The sequence below is a fragment of the Tenrec ecaudatus genome, chromosome 7 (genome assembly GCF_050624435.1).
Source record: "Tenrec ecaudatus isolate mTenEca1 chromosome 7, mTenEca1.hap1, whole genome shotgun sequence".
In the NCBI taxonomy this organism is placed as follows: Eukaryota; Metazoa; Chordata; class Mammalia; order Afrosoricida; family Tenrecidae; genus Tenrec; species Tenrec ecaudatus.
The window spans coordinates 37,179,381-37,202,822 of NC_134536.1; the positions used below are offsets into that span (position 1 = coordinate 37,179,381).

Here is a 23,442-nt window from a genome sequence, read left to right on the forward strand (position 1 = left end):
AGTCAGCGATTTGAAACCACCAGTGGCTCTGCAGGAGAGAGATGAGGCTTCCATTCCCGTAAAGAGTTAGTTTGGGGAACCACAGGGGGAGGCAGTCCTGGCCTGCCCTAGAGGGTTGCTGTGAGTCAGAACCATCCTGACGGCCAGGAGGTTTTTGCTTGTTTGTTTTATTACATTGTTTGCTTGCCGTGGGACCAGCGGAAATTGGCTTATTTCCACTGACCCTCATCTGTCTTCTCATCTAGAAAATTGGAAATAATTTTCCCTTTTAAGATTTGTGCTTCGTAGGTTAATCACATAGTGGAATCATTTTGTCTACCCTTTCACCTTCTCTGAGAAGGAAAACGAGAGCTGCGTAAGAGATGGTCCTCAGGCTGATCTGTCCCTTTTCTTTTCGCCTGACAAACATCACATCACAAAGTCCCTGTTGTTTGAAATAAGTCATGAAAAATTCAAATTAAAAATGTTGTTTGGCAGTTCAAGCACTTAAGCATTTACTCAGATTTCGTTAGCCCCAGGCCCCCTCCTTTCCCTCCCCGCCCCCACCCAAGTACCTTCCAACACAGACTGTCTGAACATGCACTTGCTTTGGCTAATCAGCCCTTCCTCTGGGTCCCCGCAGGCCCTGGAAGCTGAAAAGCCCACTGGAATCCATGTGTTTGCCGTTCTCCTCCACGCTCACCTGGCTGGCAGAGGAATCAGGTTGCGACATTTGCGGAAAGGGGAGGAGATGAAATTACTCTCATATGATGATGATTTTGACTTCAATTTCCAAGAATTTCAATATCTAAAGGAAGAGCGAACCATCTTACCAGTATGAATATTTGTTTTTTTTCCCATGAATGTTATAAAACTCATGACACGTACATCTGCTGAGATTCATTTAGGTTGCTTCTGGTGAAATGAATGGCTCATCATATCCCTATCCGTCAAGCCACCCACCGCGGGTGTTGCACAACCTAGATGGAATGCGTTTGATCTGCTTCACAAAAGTAAAATTCATTTATCTTAAAGGTTCGCAAGGGAAGTCAACTTGTTGATTTTTAAAACGGACTTAGATTCTGACTTTCCGGTAAGGAGTCCTTCGTGTGTCACTCGTAAAAATCAGAAGTTTTCTTATAACATTTTGATTAGACAGGATACTTTTAGAAGTCTCATTTAAGTAAAATCTAATGAGGATTCTTTCATTTGAGAAAGGCATCCAGACTTAGGTGATTACATGGTACTGTATAAATTGCTATGAGTTGGGATTAACTCAATGGCAGTGGGTTTGGGTGTAAGGGTTTGATGTAATCCAACAGTATTTAGGGGAGTGGTGGAAGGCTAGAAGAGAATCTTACATCTTCTAATAATGAAAGTTGTTTTTGTTTATTTTACCAAGTCTTATCTGTTTCCTCAACAATTTCTATTGCATGATACTACAAGCTCAGTCATCATACAGTTGTGGACCTTTATTCTGCTCCTAAATGTATGAAATTCTTACACTGTTTATGGAATGAGAGTAATATCAGCATCTTTCCAGCATGGTGCTGAGGACAGGGGTTTTTTAATCGGCTGAGCAGTTGGGGAAAAGGCATAGCACCATATGCTACTAGGTGAGAAGGTGAAAAAACAAACAAACAAAAAGGTACGGAAAAGGAGAGGTTCTCCCTTTGTTTTTTGCCCAGTGGTTGTTCCATTAACTCACCGCTAAGTCAATATTCTGTTCAGAAATACTTTGACATATTCTAAGAGTGGAAAGATGATCCTTCAAAATTCTTAATGCCTATACTTCTCTTTTATTGCCTTGTTCCGGGCACTTCCACCCACTCTATCCTTTTACCCCAGAGCCTCTGTAGGGGAAGCCACAAGGAGGGTGTGTGTGTAAAGGTATTGACCTTGGGGTCCACTGAGAGTCGGATGGTAGCACCTGAACAGGGAAGCCGTGTTTGGCTGCCTCACGGTGGCCCATGACTGCGTGACTTCCGCTGTTTGCCCGAGTGCTGAGCCATAAACCTGTCACTGCTTTCTACTTGTGCTGTAATCTTTAAAAGGTTGAAAGGCGCTAAGAGGAAAAATTACTATTAATGTGCCTCATCGTTCTGTTTCAAGGCAGTAAAGCATGACTACACACCATCAAAGGAAAAATGTAAATGAAGGGGTGAACACAATGGCTGGTAGCTCTCATTACATTAATTAAGTGCTTAATCTGTGCTAAAAAGCAAACTTGCACCTACCATCATCTCCCCACAATCATAGTGCAAGGCATGGGCTATTTTCAGAATTATTTAAAATAACAAGGTGGTGCAGGTCATTACCTGCTGTTACGCACAAGCTAGTTGCAGTGTCTGAGCTGAGCACAGAGAACCTGACTTGTTGGTGAGCTAGGTTATCATATAACTATCCTACAATTAAATCGATCAAAGGCCTCCTTTTGAATGAAATACTTGATGCAGACATTCATACAGCAAATGTCAACCGCTGGCCTACAAGTGAATCAGATAAAACACAAACAAACAAACAGTAAACCACTTCAGTTTAAAAGCTTTTGCTTTTATGTTTTAGGGAGATAACCTGATTACTGAGTGCCGCTATAACACAAAGGACAGAGCTCGGATGACTTGGGTAAGAAACATTTTATGATTAAAGTTCATTTTGAAGAGGAGTGGTATACTTTGATTTTCGAAGAATAAACAAAAATCAAGTAGCATTTCTGCTTGGGAACAAAATTCATCAAAATTTCTAGCATGAAATCTTGTAAAAGTGAAATCAGGGTTGTTTCAGTGTTTTATCAGATGTGGTGTTAATTAATGACATGACGGTAATAAGTACAATGTGATTTATTAGCTCTTTTATGACAAGTTATCCTTTATCTTTTCATCTCCTCACCAAATATTTTAGTAAAATGCTTGTGGTCATGAAATGAGTATGTACTTGAGTCTGGTTTTAATCAGACAAACCAAGACTCCTAAAGGAAGAATTTCTGTTTCATAACTCTGGGGCATGTGACCCAAAGATAAACCTTGTGTCAACAGATTTAGTGGGAGTGCTACCAAATATTCAAGAAATAAGCTCCAACTCACTCACTGTCTTGCAGCAAACCCAGCAAGAGGGAGCACCTCCCACCAACTCATTTTATGAACCTGTCATGATCTCAATACTAAAACTTGATTAAAGCAATTTGAGAAATGCCAATAGCTTCCACTTAGATGGACATATTTTTATAAAAATATGAGGGGTAAAAGTGCATTGCCAGAAGCAAATTTTGTTTAGGTAAAGAATGGGAAACTGGTTTAGATTAGAAAATATTAAGGGGAAAAGATGCAAGGGTAAAAAAAAGTCTGATTCTTTCAAGATTGATAGAAAAGGCACTTATAAACCTTAAATCATTAATGAGGGGAAAAATGACATTTAACAAATGAGGAATAGAATGGAATTGCCATAACTAGATAAAGCCTAGCATTAAGAAAACTGATAGAAAATTAGAAGTTAATAGAATTTTAGAAGAATTTATTAAAATCTGGAAGAACACAGAATATATACTGCTTCTGTATAATGTTTTACTGGAAAAGAAAATGTAGGAGACATGGCACCAAGAAGGAAGAATCATGTTATTCACAGGCGTTGTGATTTGTTACCTTCACTCTCACAACACAATTGGTAATTTATGAAATATATTTCATTTTAGTGCTCAGTCAACTGTTTTCAAAACAATGTTATTTAAATGATAGGTTATGTGGAAAGAAGATTTAATGTAATATGTGTTCTGTCTCTGTGAAGGTAAATAGTAAATTTTGATAGATTTTAATGTATACCTAAGGAATTAAGAGAAAACTCACTAAAATTCTCTATATTCGCATTGATCTATAAATTTGATGTGATTCCAGTAACTAAAAAATATATAAGCGATATATGAATTGAAAATTTGGTAACCTAAGAGATCTTCACCTAGGAAAACTTGTATATTTCCTTCTATCTCTTTATTTCTAAAAATTTCACAATTTTTTACACTTATATGTAACGAGTTGACTATAATCCACATGGAAGAGCAAAGGTGTAAGCATATGCAATAGCCCTCTTGTTACTGAATGGGTTTTGACTGATGCCATTCATAAAGGACAAAGTAAAATGGCCTCTCAGAGTTTCTAAAACTGTAATCTTGATGGACGCCCAATGGCTGACTGGTGAGTTTATCCACTTTCATTCAGCAGCTGAGCACATACCCACCACACTGCCAGGATCCCTCAAAGAGCGGCAATCCATTCCACAAAAGGAAAAGCCAGTTGGGGAATGAGTTTCTGTCTATTAAGACCGATTAAAGCAATAGTAACCAAGTTTAGTAGATCATTAATTTGCTTTTATTTCTAATGTGGCATATTTCCAGTCAACCTGACCCTTGGTTTGATTTTGAGCTTTGAGTCACATTTCTTTCCTACTCTATGTAGGACTTCCTTTATGATCCTTTCAGAGTGGCCAGAGTGGTGGGGAGACATCATCTAGTGCTTCTGGTCTCAGGGTCATGTAGACTGCTCATGGTCCCTTAGTCCTTTGGACCAATGGATTTCATGAGTCTTTGATTTTTTTTCACCCTTCTTGCTCAAGGAGAAACTAATAGTTGCACCTGAGATGGTCATTCACAGCTTTTAGACCCCAGCTGCTGCTCACCAAAGTAAGCTGTAGAGCATGTTTTTTGATGATGGCGTGCCAATTGCCTGTGTTCCCAAGACAGTCCTGTGCTCCTTGCCTCAGTGACTCATTCCCTCAAAGTGTTTGGTTTTATCCAAGAAGCTTTAATTTTGCTCCATGATATACATAAGTATATTTGTAGCACATATAAGTGCATGTGTGTATACATATATATCTGTGGGTGTATTAGAGACTGGGGGAATCCCTGATAAAGTTTCCTTAGATGCTCTTCAAGCCTGAAGCTGAACTCATGCCAGTGGCTCAACATTCAGCCAAATAATAGGCCTATATGGTAAGCAATAACATCATGGAGGGGTGCACCCTTTAGAACAATCAACTCTATGAAATGAAAGGGCAACATTTGCCCAGCGAGAACGAGAGCTTAGAAGGCAAGAAGGAATAGGAAGGAAAGAAAAATGGAAATAGTTAAAAAGGAAGGATGTGGGAAGAGTGCTGCGAATTTATGGGGATTGCATTCCATGTCACGAAACAAAATGTGTACAGTTCTTGAAAGGATAAGCAATTTGCTCTGTAAACTTCCACCCAAATCACAATTAAGGGTATTTTTTTAACCTGCTCCATTTCCGACCTGGACCGGTTCACCCCTCCTTAGGCAACTTGGTGGTCCCCACTACCGGGAGGTCACCATATTAATGCCAAACTTAGTGCGGACACCTGATCGGCACAGCACACGACAGCCCAGAGCTCCTGCACTGAAGCCTCCTCCAGCCCCAGCCTCCTGAGTTGCTAGGACTACAGGCACGCACCACCACACCCGGCAAGGGTTTTTTTTTAAAAAGTGAAATGTCACTCCTCTATATTAGACATGCTTATACATATGATGGCCTCAGGTTTGTAAAATATAATCAGGCAAAAAGCTATCAAACTAATTGGTGTTATGTTATCCCAGCATCCCCATAGATCTCTGAAATGTTCATTGTAGTGAGGATTTTGCGTTGCATAAAGAGATGACAAAGTTAGTTAATAAAGAAAGACAACTTTTAGAGATGGAACGATTTGCTAATTTTTAAATGTGGTAATACCTTCTTTTCTTTTTCACCTTGATTTTTATTATGAACACTCAAAATATGATTCATAGTTCCTTTATTGATTCTTATAACCCTCTACCTAATTTTTCTCTTCTACTTAGAGACGCAGGACAGGTGATAAAATGGCATATCCATGGACTAGCCGACCTGTTCTCTCTCTTCATGCAATAGGGAGCTCATGGCTGGGCAAGAAGAATTTGCAGTGAACTAGAATGTAGCCGCTTAGTGAATCAAAAATTGGGAGCACCTTAGTCCTCTTGATCAAATGTCTTTTAGTTTATGGGAGGGTATTAAGTCCTCCTACTTTGATATTTCTATCTCCTGCGTGAGTGTCATTATCTTCTTAATAGCTATATCATCATTTAGATTATTCCTCCTCAGGTTTGAAATGTATTATATATCACTGTTGGAAGGAATAGTGTGATATTACTGGTTTAGATGTTATAAATGTCATAATTGGTAGAACATACAACTTTCTTTATACAATGTTTCCAATTTCAGGGAGGACTAAGCACCAGGAATGAAATGTGCCTCTCCTACCTTCTTTATTACCCAAGAATTAATCTGACTCGATGTGCAAGTATTCCAGACATAATGGAACAACTTCAGTTCATTGGTGTTAAGGAAATCTACAGGCCGGTTACGTAAGTAGTGAATTGTTTTCCTGGTATGGGACGTGTTAGTCTGGGTTTGACTAGAGAAACAAATTCATGGACGCTCTTATGTGTATAAGAAAGAGCTTATATATAAAAGAACAACTGTATATTGAGAAATATCCCAGCCCAATCCAGATCAATTTCATAAGTCTAATATTAGCCCATATGTCCAATAGTAGTCCATAAATGCCTCTTTAGACTCACAGAGCTATGCAATGATGCCAAATAAAGGAAGATCACAGGCCAATTGGTGGAAAGTCTTGTGGATCCAATGGCAGTGGAAGCATCTCACTGCTGGCAGGTGTATCCACGTGACTCCTTCATCTCCAGGGCACTAATGTAGCTCCATGTGTCTTGTCAGATGGGATGTCTCACAGGGAGTCTGTGTGTCCCACCTCCGGAGAGCTATTTATCTCCTTAGTGCCTCCAAATGAGATCATCAAGTTGCAACCTGATTGACAGGCTAAACTTCACCCCTTCATTCTTAATAGTCTCAAGTTGACACCAGCTTATGTTATGTAACTACCACCGGGGAGTATGTGACAAAGAAGGATGTTTTATTTTTATAACAGATTTGTTCCCACTCTATGGGATTCTTTTATGTGTTGTTCTATTCAGTTGTTCTGAACTGTTTGAGGCTGAGATAAGCTTCGTGGTTGCCCAGTTGTAAAACCCCCAAGACCACTCACGTTCAATGACTTGCTTGAAGGGCCTAAAGAATTCAGCATCCCATCACTCCCAATCCCAACTCAAAGTGACCCTATGAGACGGAGTAGAACTGCAGCTGTGGATTGCCCAAATTGTAAATCTTTACAGGAGTAAAAAGCCTCATTTTTCTCCTGAGGAGTGGCTGCTGGTTAGCAGTGCGATATTTACAAACAGGGTCTCCAGGGCTTCTTAGAATCACACAGGACATGCTTGATGCCACCGTTATCTAATTGTATTTATGATATTTATCCATTTAGGCCACTCATTGCGTGCTTAATGCACAGAGAAGTCAGTAGAGGCAGGCTACCCATACCCAAATTATAGATGCCTAGAAAGAAAGTAGACACTCAACAAACTACACCGTTTGCACAACTAGTCTTGGCACCTTGGCGCAAGGAACCAGTCTAATGATAAAGTTCCCTAGTTCCCTAGTGGTGCTTCACAGAAACACAAATGAGTGGCTTTCACAAACAGGCTGCTGGCTCTTGGGGAAGACTTGCTTTTTTGGTCTGCTTCAGGAAGATCCTTGTGCCTTTTCTTTCCGCTTCTGTTTCTTTTCTCCTTGGTGACCTTCATATGGCCTGCTTCTGTCTTTCACCATTCTTGCTCTTCAACGGCTCAAAAGAGGTCTACTTAAGACACACTAATACTGCCTAAGAAACGTGCACCAAAAACCCATTCCCCACTGGGATTAGAAGCACAGGTAGGAGTTAGGTTTTGTAACACATAACACAATCTCTAACACCAGCCAATGAATGGTCAGCCATCCAAGGAGGCTGTTTCTAAGAGTCAGCAAGCTGAGGCTTGTTTGAACATAATGGCAGGTCACAGGAGCTACCAAAGATAAAATTATAAATAAGATAGATCTTTTTCGTATCCTCGTATGAGTACCTTCTGGAAAGGGGAGAGGTAATAAACAAGCCAATACAAATTTAAAAAGTTAATAGTAGGTGTTATAAGGACGATAGAAACCATGAAGGCTATGTGTTGCCACCCTCAGTAGACTTTCTGGGAATGGGATATTGGAACAAACAACTAAATAATCAGCATCTATCTTTGGACAGATATGCAGGTACATTCTATGAGAGAGAAGCTAAGGTGGGTATCAAGCTAGCATGCTCAAGGGATGCAAGAAGGCGAAGTGAGCTGGAGTTGTGAAGTGAGCTAGAGAGTAAATGAAGAGGTTCAGGAAAAGATGGAACTGGGTTAGGTAGAACTTTAGAGGCAGCACAGAGACTTTGGTTTGAAGTGCAAAGGAAGCCATTTACAGTATCAGCAAAGTCAAGTTGACAGCTGTGTTTAGAAAGGACTCCATGGGGTCAAGACTGGAAAGAATATGATCTAGAGACAGCTGTCATTGTCCTGTTGAGAGGTGCGGACACCTGAGACCAAGGGGGTGGCCCTGGAATTGATGAGAAGTGGTTACAGTGAGGCTCACTTTTGGAGGTAGCACCCATAGGAATTTTTGATAGATTGCATCTCAAGGGTGATGGAGCAAGAGAAAAATAAAGGCTCTATTGTCATGATTGGATAGCATTAGGGGAGCATGTTTCAAACAAAAATAAGTCTGTTATTGATGTATTATGGTCTATTTGTTTTTAAAAGGTCTATTCTTGTTAACTCTGGGAGAAGAATTAGCTTCACTAGTAGGAATGTAGAGAGATAGAGGATCCTGTGTGCTCCCATACAATCTCAGAGGCTTATGGGCAGTTCTACTCTACCCTGTAGGGCCTCTCTGGGCTGGGATCAAGCAGAGAGCATGAGTGAGTATGGAAGGGTGAGATCTTACTTCAATGGAAGGAAGAATTCTCTAATAAATATGCATTTCCAAAATGAAATAGATGGGTATGATTATTCAAATGGTATATGCAATTTTTAAGGGAGTATATTTAAGGGGGACTAAGAAGACCACATAACAAGGATGTGGTTCCAAATGCTGAATGACTGAACATAAATACTTTTTGCTTTTTTCACATAACTATAAGTTATAAAGGAGCCCAGGTGGGTTGTATGTTGGGCTGCAATCCTCTTGATCAGCACTTTGAAACCACCAGCAGCTCCACAGGAGAAAGACCAGGCTTTCTGCACCTCTAAACAGTTACTGTCTCAAAAACCCACAGGGGTTGTTGTGAGTCAGAATGACTCGATGACAGGGAAATAGATGATAAATTATGAATTGTAAGAAAACTGCCTTCTTCTTTAGGTATCATTAGTAGATAAACTCTACTGAGTTCCTATCCAAATAACCAATATCCATCAAATAACAACGTTATAAAATACCATTAACAAAAAGGCGAAGTAAATTAGCTTATAATTTATCAAGCACTTCCTTGTAAATCAATTCATTTAATTTATTTTTACATCATTGTGACATTGGGTTGTCCCAGTTTTAAGGAGGATGAAATAAAGAGTAAGAGATGCAGAAGCTATTCAACATCACAAAGAACACAATAAGGAAGCTAGGGTTGAAAGTGTGATTTCCTGACATACATCTATCCTACTACTTTTAGGTGAAAAATAAATAAGTATAAATGCAAGTAAATCAATAAATTATTAATTAAAAATATTCTATCACTAAGATATCATTCTACAAAGAGCAAAATATAGCCTTGTTTGGAAAATATTGGTATGAAATCATTCCTACTGAGACTGAGTTGCTTTTTTTTTTCTTTTGAAGAAATGTTTACAAATAGAATAGGAATGTTTCTTAGGAGTAATTTTAGAAAATGTTGAAACGGACATTCATTTCAATGTTGGTTGCAAATGAATGGAATTAATTCTATGGTGTAATTCGTCTTCTGTGTTTTAACCTGTGTGAAGTCTCCCCAAATGCTCTCCCTCCCATTTCCAAAGGAGCCTGTCAGCGTCCAAATGCTCAGTTGCCTCTAGAAATCTAGAAGTTGAGGTTGCATCCTTGGGGAAGAGGGAGAACTGCTCCACCGGACAAGGCCGGTTTTCAGTTGCCATTGCCCACATAAACCGATGTTATGGTTAAATTTATTTATTCATCAGAAATACAAGTGGAAAAGAGTCTCTTTAAAATACATGCTTCGACTCTAAATCAGACTTTCAGGACAAGTTCATCACCACAGTGACTTAAATGATGTTGACAGCCAAACCAACAAGGTGCTGGCTAAAAGATCAGAAGACCGTAAATGGCTTAGAAGTTTTTTTTCCTTTCTTTGCTCAAAAGGATATTGCTATTTTGGTTTCAGGGTACAGTGCCCAAAAGGGGGGATATCATACAGTTTATTCTTCCAAATCTTTTATCTTGTGCATTTAATGTAATGATTAATTAGGTGCTGTGGTTTATTGTAAACATTCTGTAGCAATCTTAGGATTAGAGGTAGAAAATAAAGAAAACCACATCCTATCTTAATTTCATTGTCTGTTCTTGGGGATGCAGTTTTTCTCTGCCTCATTCAGATTTGGCAAGTCTCAAGGAAAATAACAAAACAAAAGCCTGCAGTGATCAGATGACAGAATAGCTAATGCCTTGCGATATATTGTGTACTCTGCTATGCTGCACATGGACACTGTCTACTCAGTCCTCGTGGGGTTACGTGATGGGAAGCTCCTGAGTTATTTTTCCTATTTCTGAACGAGAAACAAGGAAGTTGTTTCTTTGCACGAAAAAGCATCTTATTTTTAATGTGTAAAATATCATATGTTCTATTGTCAAGAATCTTGTTTAAAAAGAAGGCAAAAGTAAAACCTCAAATTTCACTACAGAGATATGCTTTGCTAATGTTGTCTGTGGTTGTCAAGTTGGCTCTGATTCACGGTGGCCTTAGTACAACACAAGGGACCCATGCCTGGTTGGTCCTGCATGACTATTGGTGTATTTGACTCTATTGTTATGGCCAGTGTGTTTTGAGTGCCTTCCAACTGAGGGTCTCCTCTTCTAGGATCATATCAAGCGATAGTGTGTATCATGATCCACTGGGTCTGCTTTATTGGTCAATTTTTGGAGCTGGATCAACAGACTGTGCTTGCTAGACTGTTTTGGTGTAGATGCTCCACAAAACTGTTGGCATTTGAAATATTGGTGGCTCATTGTTGTTATTGCTGAGTACAGTCAAGTCAGTTCTGATTCGTGGTGGCCCTAGATGGAACAGAATCAAACACTGCTCAGTTCCACACCATCTTCACAATTGTTGTTACGCTTAAGCCCATTGGTAAAGCCATTGTACAATTGATCTGCATTTTTTAATGAGATACAATTTCCTTTTTGTCCAATGTTTTCAGTGGTTTATGACATTACTTTTATATGATGTCAGAGTTCTGTCCAAAACGTTTCTTAGGTATGGAACAATGTAGGTACAGTATGACTTCCTTACTAATATTTATGCGACTAATTTCCTTTGTCTACACACCGAAGTTTGGGTTGTGGGTCATTCATTTTATGTATATACTTTTAAAGTGGGGTGCATTAAGCTTGAAACCTTAGGTATTAGTGAGTAGAAATGAACTAATATTGGTCCCTTTGAATGAGATGAGCATATGATCTTTTATGCTGGGAAGGACAAGTGGAAGAGGAATGGTGTTGCCATTGCTGAAAAAAATTCAAGATATATCCTGAAGAATAATGCTGTTCAAGGTAGAACATATCCATGTCTATCTAGGGAACAAAGCAGTTACTGCTAGTACTACTCAAGTTTATACACCAATCAATAATGCCAGAGATGAAGAAATTGCAGATTTTTACCAACATCTGAAGCGGATGGAACATTCACTCAAGATGCATGGATTGGGACTTGAAAGCTGTCAATAAAGGAAAGAGTCCTGCCTATGTGGTCAACAAGTCAATTCCAACACACAGTGACCTTAGAGTGCAGAGAAGAACTGTTCCATAGGATTCCTGGGACTGCAAATCCTTGAAGCACACTGCTTTTTCATTTCCCCAAAGAGACTCTCATGAATTTGACTACTGACCTTTTAGTTAGCAGTCCAGCTTTTAACTCACTGTGGCTCCTGAAAAGAATCAATCATTAGAGAAAGAATCATAGTGATAGAAATGGGGTGAGAGGTTGCATCATACAATTTTTCAAGACCAATGACTTGAATTATTCATTGGAAATATCATTTTTCAATAACACAAACATTGGCTCTACTGTGCCTTTGCCAGATGAACTACACAGGAATAACATTAACTGACTCTGGAGGAAGGGACATTGGAGAAGCTCAATATTGTCAGTTTGAACAAGGCCAGGGGCCAACTGTGGAACAAACTCTCAATAACTCTTAAATTCAATTCAGAGCTGAAGAAAAACTAAAACATGAGTCCATGTTTTAGCTAAAACTAAGTCCATGAGTGCCAAATTACAACTTTAAGTGCATCCCACCTGAATATAGAGACTATCTCAAGAATAGGTTTGACAGATAGAACACCAATGACTGAAGATCAGACAAGTTGTGGAATGACATCAAGGATACCCTAGAAGAGGAAAACAAATGGTCAATCAGAAATAAAACAAAAGGTATCTGCCAGAAGAGACTGTGAAACGTGCTCTTAGTTATAGACTAGATTGTGTGGACAAAAGAAATGGCAAAGTATGAGAACTGCCAAAGATTTCAAAGAATAGCTCAAGAAGAAACACAAAATAATCATAGTGAAGTGTGATAGACTTGGAATTAGAACTCCAATGGGAAGAATGTGGTCAGCATTTATCAAGCTAAAAGCAATGAAGAAAAAAACTCAGGCCTCTAAAGTTGGAATGTTAAAGGATTCTATGAGGGTGATCCAACAATGTCCAAATTACAGAGCGATATCATTGATAATGCATACAAGCAAATATCTGCTGAAGATCAACCAACAATGGTGGCAGCAGACCATTGACAGGGAACTTCCAGAAGTTTAGGCTGAATTGAGAAGAGGATGTGGAACGAGGGATATCATTGCTGATATCAGATGGATCTTGGTTCAAAGCAGAGACTACCAGAAAGATGTTTACTTGTGTTTTATTGACTATGCCAAGACATTAAACTGTGTGACCATAATAAACTATAGAAAGCCATAAGAAGAATAGGAACTCCAGAACACTGCATTTCTTCATTCAGAACTTGTACATGGATCACGAGGCAGTTGTGTGCATAGAACAAGAGAATGCTGCCTGGTCTAAAATTAGGTGTATATCAGAGTTGTATCCTCTCACCATACTTGTTCAATCTATGCACTGAGAAAACAGGGAGAAACCCTGGCTGGTATGAAGAAGAAGGTAGCATCAGGATTGGAGGAAGGTTGATTAACCATCTGGGGTGTGTAGATGGCACAACCTTGCTTGCTGAAAGTGAGGAGGACTTGAAGCTCTTGCTGATGGAGATCAAGGATTGTAGCCTTAAGTGTGGATTGTAGCTCAATGTAAAGAAGACCAAAAACCTCACAACTGAAGGATAAATGGAGAAAAGATTGGAATTGTCAAGGATTTTTGCCTTGTTTGGGTCCACAATCAATGCTCATGGAAGCAGAAGAGATCAAAAGACGTGTTGCACTGGGTAAATCTGCACAGGACTGCTTTATAATATTGAAAAAGGATGCTATTTTAAGAAGTAAAGGTGCCTGGCTCAAGCCAACATATTTTCAATTGCCTCATGTGCATATAAAAGTTGAGCATTGAAAAAGAAAGACCATAGAACCAGCAGTCAAGAAATAAAATAGCATATTGCATGGAGAAAATCTACTGCAAAACAACTTTTTAAGGTGTTAAAAGGTAAAAATGCCACTTGAACTCTAAGCTAGACCCGCGCTTACTCATGGTATTTTCAGTCACTTCATAGGAATGCAAAGTGAGACCATGAGTAAGGAAGACTGCAGAAGAATTGATGCCTTAGAGTTAGGGCGTTGATGGAGAGAGAATGTCCTATATACCACAAACTGTCTTGGAAGAATTATACCTAGAATTCTCCTTAGAAGGAAGAATTGTGAGAGTTTCTTTTAAGTACTTTGGACAAGTTACTAGAAGGACCAGCCCCTGGAGAAGGGCATCTGGTTGGATAAAGTAGTGTAGTTGTTAGGGGCCATTGAGTTGGTTCTGAGTCCCAGCCATCCCATGAACCTATGCACAACAGAACGAAACATTGTCTGGTCCTGTGCGAACCACACAAGTTTAAGCCCATTGTTGCAACCACTCTGTCAATCCATATTACTTTACCAAGCTCGGTGCCCTTAAAATTTTTTTATTGGAGGCGCTTTTACATCTCTTACCACAATCCATACATTCATCCAGTGTGACAAGCACATTTGCACATATGCCACCATCATCATTTTCAAAGCATTCTCTTCCCACTTGAGCCCTTGATATCAGCTCCCCATTTCTTTCCCCTCCCTCCCCACCCACCTTCTATCACAAACCCTTGATAAGTTATAGATTATTATATCCATATCTTACATTGTCCTCTGTTGCCCCTCACCCACTTTTCCAGTGCACTTTTTCAGGGACTGAACTCTCCTAATAACATAACCAAAGTCCTTGAGATGAAATCTCTCTATCCGCGCTTTTAGGGATCCAAGACAGATGTGTTTGCTCTCCTGGCAGTCCATACTACTTTAACTATTTTTATATATTGAAAGTGCCGTGTGGACTTTCAATAATGGCATCTATTGAAAGTACATTGGTAAAGTAGAGAATAAGTGAAAAAGAGAAAGCCTCAAGGAAATAATGCAATGGGTGCAGCAGAACAATGCTTTGAGGATGAAGCAGGACAGGTAGTGTTTCATTCTGTTGTAGCAGGGTCGCTGTCATTCAGAATGACCAAACCGGACCTCGCGACAGCAGCAGCAGCAACCAGGCAAGCCTGCAACAAACTAGATAGAGAGCCTTTTCTTTTATACTGATTTACAGGATATCTCATTTCCCAAAGTTAGACCCCAGAAACCGCAACTATTGTTTCTGTCAATGTATGTTTTATCTTTCTTAGAAGTTTATGTAAGTGGGATCATGTCGTAATAGTCCTCTTTTGTGCCTGTGTTCTTTTACTCAGAATATGTTTATGCACCAGCAGCCTATGCCTTTTTATTACTGAATAGTAATCTCTTGTATGGATACAAAACATATTTAACACATTAATGTATCGAGTGAAGGACTCCTTGCTCTTTCCAATTCCTGGCTCCTATGAAGAAAGCTGCTATGAACATTCATGTATTAGTCTTTGTATGAATATAGGTTTTCATTTCCCTGAGTTAACAGCTAGTGGTCTACTCGGTAAACTGTGCACCACGTGTATGTTTGACTTTTTAAGACACCTAAATCTTTTCCAAAAAATACTAGTTTGCATTTTCTTCAGTAATGTATCTGAGTTTCTCTTGCTCTTATTATTAATGTACTATATTTTATATCTTTTCAATTGCATTCATTTTTCTTTCTTTTTTTCAGTTTTCATTCCTTTTTGCTTTTTTAATGTATATGTAGAGCTATGTCATTGTGGCTTTAATTTCTATTGCCCTTATAATTCACTCTTTTTACATGCTTACTGGATGTATATATATTCCTTGTTGGAGATTTATTGTTGGATCTTACTGTTGAGTTGTAAACATTCTTGTTTTGTTTTCTAAGAGTTCTTTGTATTTTAGATAGAAGTCTTTTGTCAGATATATTGTTACAAATAATTTCTCCCAACTTTGGGGTCTTATTTTTAAGTTTCTTTTTTTAAAATCTTTTTATTGGGGGTTCATACAACTCTTATCAAAATCCATAGATACATCAATTGTGTAAAGCACATTTGTACATTCATTGCCCGCATCGTTCTCAAAACATTTTCTCTCCACTTAAGCCCCGGGCATCAGCTCCTCATTTTCCCCCTCCCTCCCCAAACCTCCTTCCCTCCCCAAACCCCCTTCCCTCATGAACCCTGATAATTTATAAATTATTATTTTGTCATATCTTACACTATCCGTCATTTCCCTTCACCCACTTTTCTGTTGTCCGTTTCCCAGGGAGAAGATTATATGTAGATCCCTGAAATTGGATCCCCCTTTCTACCCCACATTCCCTCCACTTTCCCAGTATCACCACTCTCACCACTGATCCTGAAGGGATCATCTGTTCTGGGTTTCTTGTGGTTCCAGATCCTATCTGTACCAGTGCACATCTGGTCTGGCCAGATTTGTAAAGTAGAATTGGGATCATGATAGTCGGGGTATGGGACGCATTTAGAAACTACAGGAAAGTTGTATGTTTCATCATTGCTACATTGCATCCTGATTGGCTTATCTACTCCCCGTGACCCTTCTGTAAGTGGATGTCCAGTTGCCTACAGATGGGCTTTGTGTTCCCAATCTTCACTCCTCTCATTTACAATGATTCGATTTTTTTGTTCTTTGATGCCTGATACCTGATCCCTTGGACACCTTGTGATCACAGGCTGGTGTGCTTCTTCCATGTGGGCATTGTTGTTTCTGAGCTAGATGGCCGCTTGTTTACCTTCAAGTCTTTAAGACCCTAGACACTATATCTTTTGATAGCCAGGCTCCATCACTTTTCTTCACTACATTTGCTTTATGTACCCGCTTTGTCTTCATCTAATGTATTGGGAAGGAGAGCATCATGGAATGCTAGTTTAATAGACCAAAATATGCTTGCATTGAGGGAATACATGAGTGGAGGCCCAATGTCCATCTGCTACCTGAATACTACCTATAAATATATGCAAATAAATCTATTTCCACTTCCCCATATATAAATATATTTACATATGTGCATGCCATTATTTAGACCTCTATAAATGCCTTTTGTCTCCTAGCTCTTTCCTCTATTTCCTTTTACTTTCCTCTTGTCCCACTATCATACTCAGCCTTCATTTGGGTTTCAGTAATTCCTCTCGGTTACATTACCCTTGATCATTCCCTACCAGGCCTCCCATACCCTCGTCACCACTGATTTGGAACACTTGTTGTTCCCTTGTTCCCAGGTTGTTAACACCACTTTCTACCCCCCCACTTCCTCCTCTCCCATGTCCCCCAGCAACTGTTGGTCCGTTGTTTTCTCCTCCATGTTGTTTATACAGTCTATCTTATTTAGACAGACCTGTGGATATAGTAACATGCACAAAAATAAGATAGAGCAAAACCAAGCAACAGAAGAAAACAAAACAGCAACAACAAAAAGCCAATGACCCCCCCCCAAATGCACACACAAAACAACAACAAAAAAGAAAAGCTCGTAATTAATTCAAGGACTGTTTGTTGCCCTTTAGGAATGTTTACCGGTTGAGTCTGATGGGGTGCCAAGCTCTGTCCTCAAAGTCTATTTTTTTTATTCCCTGGGGACTTCGTTGCTCTGTTCCTCTTGCTGTTCTGTTCCACGCCCTTAGTGCTTTGCCTCCGTGTGGTGGGATCAGATGGGGTGTGATTCCCACACTGTGTCTCCAATGTTGTCCCCAATAGGGCTATGGGTCAGTGAGGGATGTCTTGTCTCAGTGGGCCTTGCCATGTAGTCTTCTCTGTAGATTGGCTGCTCTGAGCGGGAATATCATCAAAGCTTGGTGGGACAGGATGTGCTCCACTCTCTCTTCCTCCCCCTTCATTTGCTCTCTTGTGCTCTGATCAGACATGTCCCTCTCCCGGAGCTGCCGTTTCAGTGCTGTCCTCTAAAATAAATTCTTCTAGGGGAAGGGGCAGCTGTACACATAGTTGAGTTTGGGGCTGGCCCCCACAGGCCTCTCCACTGGTTCCCTACTCCATGCCAGCATGTTGCATTCATATCTTGGAGCACCAGGTTGAAGTCTGGTCCCTCATTCCCTGTGGAGATATAAATATTACCCTTCCCTTGGGTGGGTTAGTACCCTGTTGCCCTGCTACCCATTTCTTTTTTCTTTTTCCTTCCCCCCACTCCTTTTCAGTTGGCTATCATATGTATCCCTGGATTTAGTCTGGTCTCTGCAATACTACCTGGTCCTCACCCCAGGAATGTTTGTATACAGTAGCTTTTTCCCTGTGCCCCTTTTGCAGTTTTTTAAGCTTACCTCAGTGGACTCATATTGTACTTGTCCTTTTGTCCTTGGCTTACCTCGCTTAGCATGATTTCCTCCAGTTCTTCCCATGCAGCAATATGCTCCATATGTTCATCGCTGCTATTTAGGGATGTGTAATACTCTATTGTATATGTGTACCACCATGTTTTAATCCACTTGTCAGTTGATGGAAATTTGAGTTGTTTCCAACTCCTTGCAATTGTGAACTGTAATACAATGAACATTAGAACACAGATGTCTGGCCATGGTTTGTTTCTTGCCTCTTCTGGATATATGCCCAGTAGCGGGATTGCTGGGTGGTATGGTAGCTCAATTTCCATCTGTTTTAGTTATTGCCAGATCAATTTCCATAGTGGCTGTACATACTTACAGGTCCACCAGCAGTGAATGAGTTCCTGTTCTTGTTGCTTTCGAATTTTTGAATTGGGCTACCTTTGATGGTGTTAGGTGGTATCTCGTTGTTTTAATTTGCATTTCTCTTATGGCTAAAGATAGGGAACATTTTCTCATATGGTTATTGGCCACTCGGATTTCTGTGAAACTTCTGTTCAGGTCCTTTGGCCACCTCTTGAGTAGGCAATTAGTTTTTTTCTTCTTGGAAGCTAGCAGAGTATTGTATATTTTAGTAATAAGGCTGTTGTCTGATGTGTCATTGATAAAGATGTTTTCCCAGTTTGTGGACTCTCTTATTCTCTCTTGGTGAATTCTTTTGATGTACACAGGTGTTTTATTTTCAGAATATCCCAGTTGTCAATTTGTGCCTCCTCTGTGTTTTTTTCTTCCCTAATTCTGATAGTCTATGTATTCCCTGTGCCAAAGTTCTCAAGTCGGTCCCAGTTCCCTCATTGATGGCCCTAATAGTTTGGAGTCTTACTTCAAGGTCTGTGATCCACCTGAGTTTATTCTTGTGCATGGAGTGAGATAAGGGTCTTGCTTCATTTTTCTGCAGGTAGATCCATTTTTTCCAGCACCACTTGTTAAAGAGGGCATCTGCTTCCCATTTTATGTTCTTTTGGGCCCTTATCAAAAATCAGTTGTCTGTGTGCTGATGATTTAATTTCTGGGTTGTCAGTTCTTTTCCATTGGTCTGAGTATCTGTCATTGTACCAATACCATGATGTTTTGACAACGGTGGCTGTATAATATGTGCTAGTCAGGTAAAGCAAGCCCTACCACTGTGTCCTTCTTTTTGAGGAGTTCTCTGCTAATTCTGGGCTTCTTCCCTCTCCATATGAAGTTGGTGATCAGTTTTACATTTCTTTGAAGAAAGATGAGCGTGATTGTATCGGGATTGCATTAAACTTATATAGTGCCTTTGGCAGAACTGACATCAAGCCTTCCAATCCACGAGTATGGGATATTCTTCCATTTGTTGAGGTCACTCTTGGTTTCTTGTAATAGTGTTCTGTAGTTTTCCTTATATAGCTGTTTTGCTCCTTTAGTCAGGTATATCCCTAGATATTTCAATTTGTGCTTAGCTATTGTGAAGCGTCCCACCTTTTTGATCTCTTCTGTAGTGTTAGCCAATGTGTATAGCAGTTCAATGGAATTCTGTTTGTGGATCTTGTATCCTGCCACTCTGCCATATGATTCTATTGTTTCCAATACTCCCCTTGTGGAGCTTTTGGGATTCTCCATGTGGAAAATCATATCATCTACAAATAATGATAGTTTCACCTCTTCCTTCCCCAGATGAATAACTTTGATGTCTTTTCTTTGCATTATGCTGTTAGCTAAAACCTCCAGTACGATATTAACTAAGAGTGGGGACAAGGGGCATCCTTGTCTGGTCTCCTTTTTCAGCGGGATTGTTTTAGTCTTTTCTCCATTAACTACTATGTTGGCTATTGGTTTTTCATATATAGCTTATATTGTCTTAAGGAATTTTCCTTCCATTCCTATATTCTTGGGTGTCTTAAACAGGAATTGGTGTTGGATATTGTCTGTTTTCAGCATCTATAAATATTGTCATGTGGTGCTTACAGTTTTACATGTCAATGTGGCAAATGATACTAATGGTCTTTCATATGTTGACCTGTCCCTGCATCCTGTTATGAATCCCACTTGGTCATGGTAAATTATTTGTTTTATACCCTTTTATATTGTATTGGACAGTATTTTGTAAAGGATTTTTGCATCGATGTTCATTAGGAATCTTGGTCTGTAGTTCTCAATTCTTGTGAGATCCTTGCCCGGTTTTGGTATCAGAGTTATACTAGCTTCATAGAAGGAATTAGGGAGCTTGCGATCTTTTTCTATGTTCTGGAAGAATTTGTGTAGGATTGGTGTTAATTCTTCCCTAAATGCTTGGTAGAATTCTCCTGTGAAGCCATCTGGTCCAGGGGATTTTTTTGTTGGTAATCCCTTGATAACCTTGACTATTTCTTCTATTACTATGGGCTTGTTGAGAACCTTGACATCCATTCAGGATAGTATAGAGAGGGATTGTTTTTCCAAGAATTTGTCCATGTCTTCCAGTTGTTGAATTCATTGAAGTATAATCCTTCATAGTACTGTGTAATTATCCTTTAGATTTCATTAGGGTCTATGGTAATGTCCCCTCTTTCATCCCTCATTCTTGCTATTGAAATTTGTTCCCTTCTTTCTTTGGTTAGGTTTGCCAGCAGTGTGTTGATTCTGTTTATCCTTTCAAAGAACCAACTTTTAGCAGCATTAATTTTTCCATAATTTACTTATTTTCTCTCTCCTGAATCTCAACCATGATTTTTATTATTTCTTTTCTTTTGTTTTAGTAGGATTGTCCTGCTTACTCTGCTGTAGTTGTAAATTTTGCACCAGCATATCAATCATAAGTTTCTCTTCCTTTTTCAGATGTGCATATATGGTTATGAAACTTCCTCTGATAACTGCCTTTGCTGTGTCCCATTAACTTTGGTACATCATGTTCTCATTCTCATTGGTTTCTAGAAATGTCCTAATTTCATCTCTGATCTGTGCCAGTATGCACTCATTTTGAAATAGAGAGTTATTCATCCTCCAATTGTTTGCTCTTATTTTCTTGATCTTTGTTTTGTTGATTTCCAGTCTTAGGGCACTGTGGTCAGAGAGAGGTCTGTATGACATCAGTGTGCTTAAGTTTATGTAGATTCACCTTATGCCCCAACATATGGTGTGTCTTTGACTATGTGCTATGCGGACTTGAAAAAATGTGAATATTTTTTTTATTTAGATAAAAAGCTCTGTAACTATCTATCAGGTCAAATTGTCTAATTGTAGTGTTTAGATCTCTAGCCTCCCTGTTGAGTTTCTTTCCCTGAGAAATATCTTTCTCAGAGAGTGATGTATTGAAGTCACCCACTATAATTGTTGAGGCTGTGATTTCTTTTTTCATTTTTTGAAGTGTTTGGTTGATGTATTCAGTTGTTCTCTCATTCAGGGAATATATGTTTACAATGCTTAGAGGTTCTTTGTCTATTGTTTCCTTGAGCATTATCTAGTGTGCCTCCTTATCTCTTTTTATGGTTTGCACTTTGAGGTCAATTTTATCTGAGAATAGCATTGCAAACCCTACGTTTTTTAATTGCGCTTTCCTTGGTATGCCTTTCTCCAGTCTTTGATTCTCAACCATTTTTTGTCTGTAACCTTGAGATGTGTTTCCTGTAGCAGCAGATTGATGAGTTGTGTTTTCTAAATCAGTGTGCTAGCCTCAGTCTTTTAATGCCTGAGTTCATTCCATTGATATTCAGGATTATTATCTCCATCTGCGGACTCTGTGATGTCATTTTATACCTTTTATGTTGGGTGAATTCGTACCTTCCTTTCTTATTAATGTGTTGTACATGTTTTTGTGTGTGGATCATTCTTAACTTCTTTCCATTCTTAAACCAATGCTATCTTGGGGCCTGTTTTCACTTTGTTGCTCTCTGAGTGAGGTTGTTCTATGTGGCGGTCTCTTATTTATGCTTGGTGAGTGTTGTTCTTCTGCCCCTACTGGGTTGGCAAGGATTCTGTAGGACTGGGTTTCTTCTCATGTATTCTTTGAGTTTTTCCTTGTATGGATGGGAAGACTCTTACTTCTCCATCTATCTTGATTGATAATTTGGCTGGGTAGAGTATTCTTGGGTTTGTGTTGTTTTCCTTCAATTTTTGGAATATGTTACTCCACTGTCTCCTCGTCTTCATAGTTTCTGCTGATAGGTCTGATCATATTCTTATTTGGGAAGCTTTATATGTGATTGCTTTCCCCCCGCCTACCTGCTCTCATTATATTATCCTTTACCTCAAAGTTGGATAGTTTAATTATTATGTGCCTTGGTGACTTCTTGGGATTCATTTTTTCTGGTGTTCTTTCAGCCTCCTGAATGGTTGCCTGGTTTTCATTCATTAAGCTGGGGACATTTTCCTGAAAGAATTCTCTCACTATTATTGCAGATAACTTCTTCATTTTGTCTTCCTCTGGTAATCCAATTATTCTGATGTTGTTCTTATTCATAGCATGAGACATAGCTCTTGGGTTTTCTTCAGCTTCTCTGATGATCTTATTAGATTTTTGTTCATGTTTGTTAAAGTCTGCTTTGCTGTCCTCCAAGTCACTGGTGCGGTTCTCTGCTTCCTCCAGTCGATTCTTGAGGTCCATGAGTCTGCTACTGGGTTTTGTTATCTCCTCCCTAAGCTCATGTATCTCCCTTTGGTGTATGGATCTTATCTCTTTTATCATTTCATCCTTTTTCTATATTGTTTCCCTCATATCCTGTATGACTCCAATCAGCATTCTGAAGATTTCTTTCTGTGGCTGATCAACATCTGCTTCTTCTATGCATGTCATTATGTTTAAGACATCTTCTGTCATTGCCTTTTGTTTCTCCTGTTTTTTTCGTTGAGGTCATTGGGACTGATTGCTGTTTGTGTTGCGGTGTTTTAGAGGAGCCCTGTGCCAATTTACAGGGAGTTAAAGAGCACTGGCTCTGGGAGACTCGTAGGAATGCTTCTTTGAACTGCCTACAGCTTATTTCACTATGGAAATAGCTTACCACTTTATCCTCCTATGGATTCACTCTTAAGTGGAGTGCCCTAAAAGGCTGGTGGTTTGCCTGCTTTGGTGTAGAACACTGAATGGTGGGTAGAATTTCCCTGGTCAGATAGATCACTGCAGAATTTGGCCAGAGCTCTTGCAGCAGCTTGGAACGTTGGCGAGTGTTGACTCAGCTGCCTTAGGCCATGTGAGGCACTAGGGAAGGTGGGAGGAAGTTCCCTCAGTCAAGTGGGCACAAAGAAAAAACAGGATCTCCCTCAGCCACACATGCAGGAATTCCCCTGTAAGAAATTGGGTGGAATATCCCCTGGTGGAGGGTTCCAGGTCTTTCCCTGACCTGGGCCTATGCTGCATAGGGTAGCGCTCACCTAACTGGTTCATGGGCAGATATAAATATCCTAGG

General features: G+C 39.6%; 1 protein-coding gene across 1 annotated transcript in view; it reads left to right on the forward strand.

The window, feature by feature from the left end:
* MOXD1 (monooxygenase DBH like 1) overlaps positions 1-23,442 on the forward strand; it is a 133,785-nt gene that overhangs the window by 93,856 nt on the left and 16,487 nt on the right. The window contains exons 8-10 of the mRNA XM_075553930.1: positions 623-814; positions 2,545-2,604; positions 6,216-6,358. Of these exons, the coding sequence (XP_075410045.1) occupies positions 623-814; positions 2,545-2,604; positions 6,216-6,358 (395 nt within the window). The remainder of the gene's footprint in view (positions 1-622; positions 815-2,544; positions 2,605-6,215; positions 6,359-23,442) is intronic.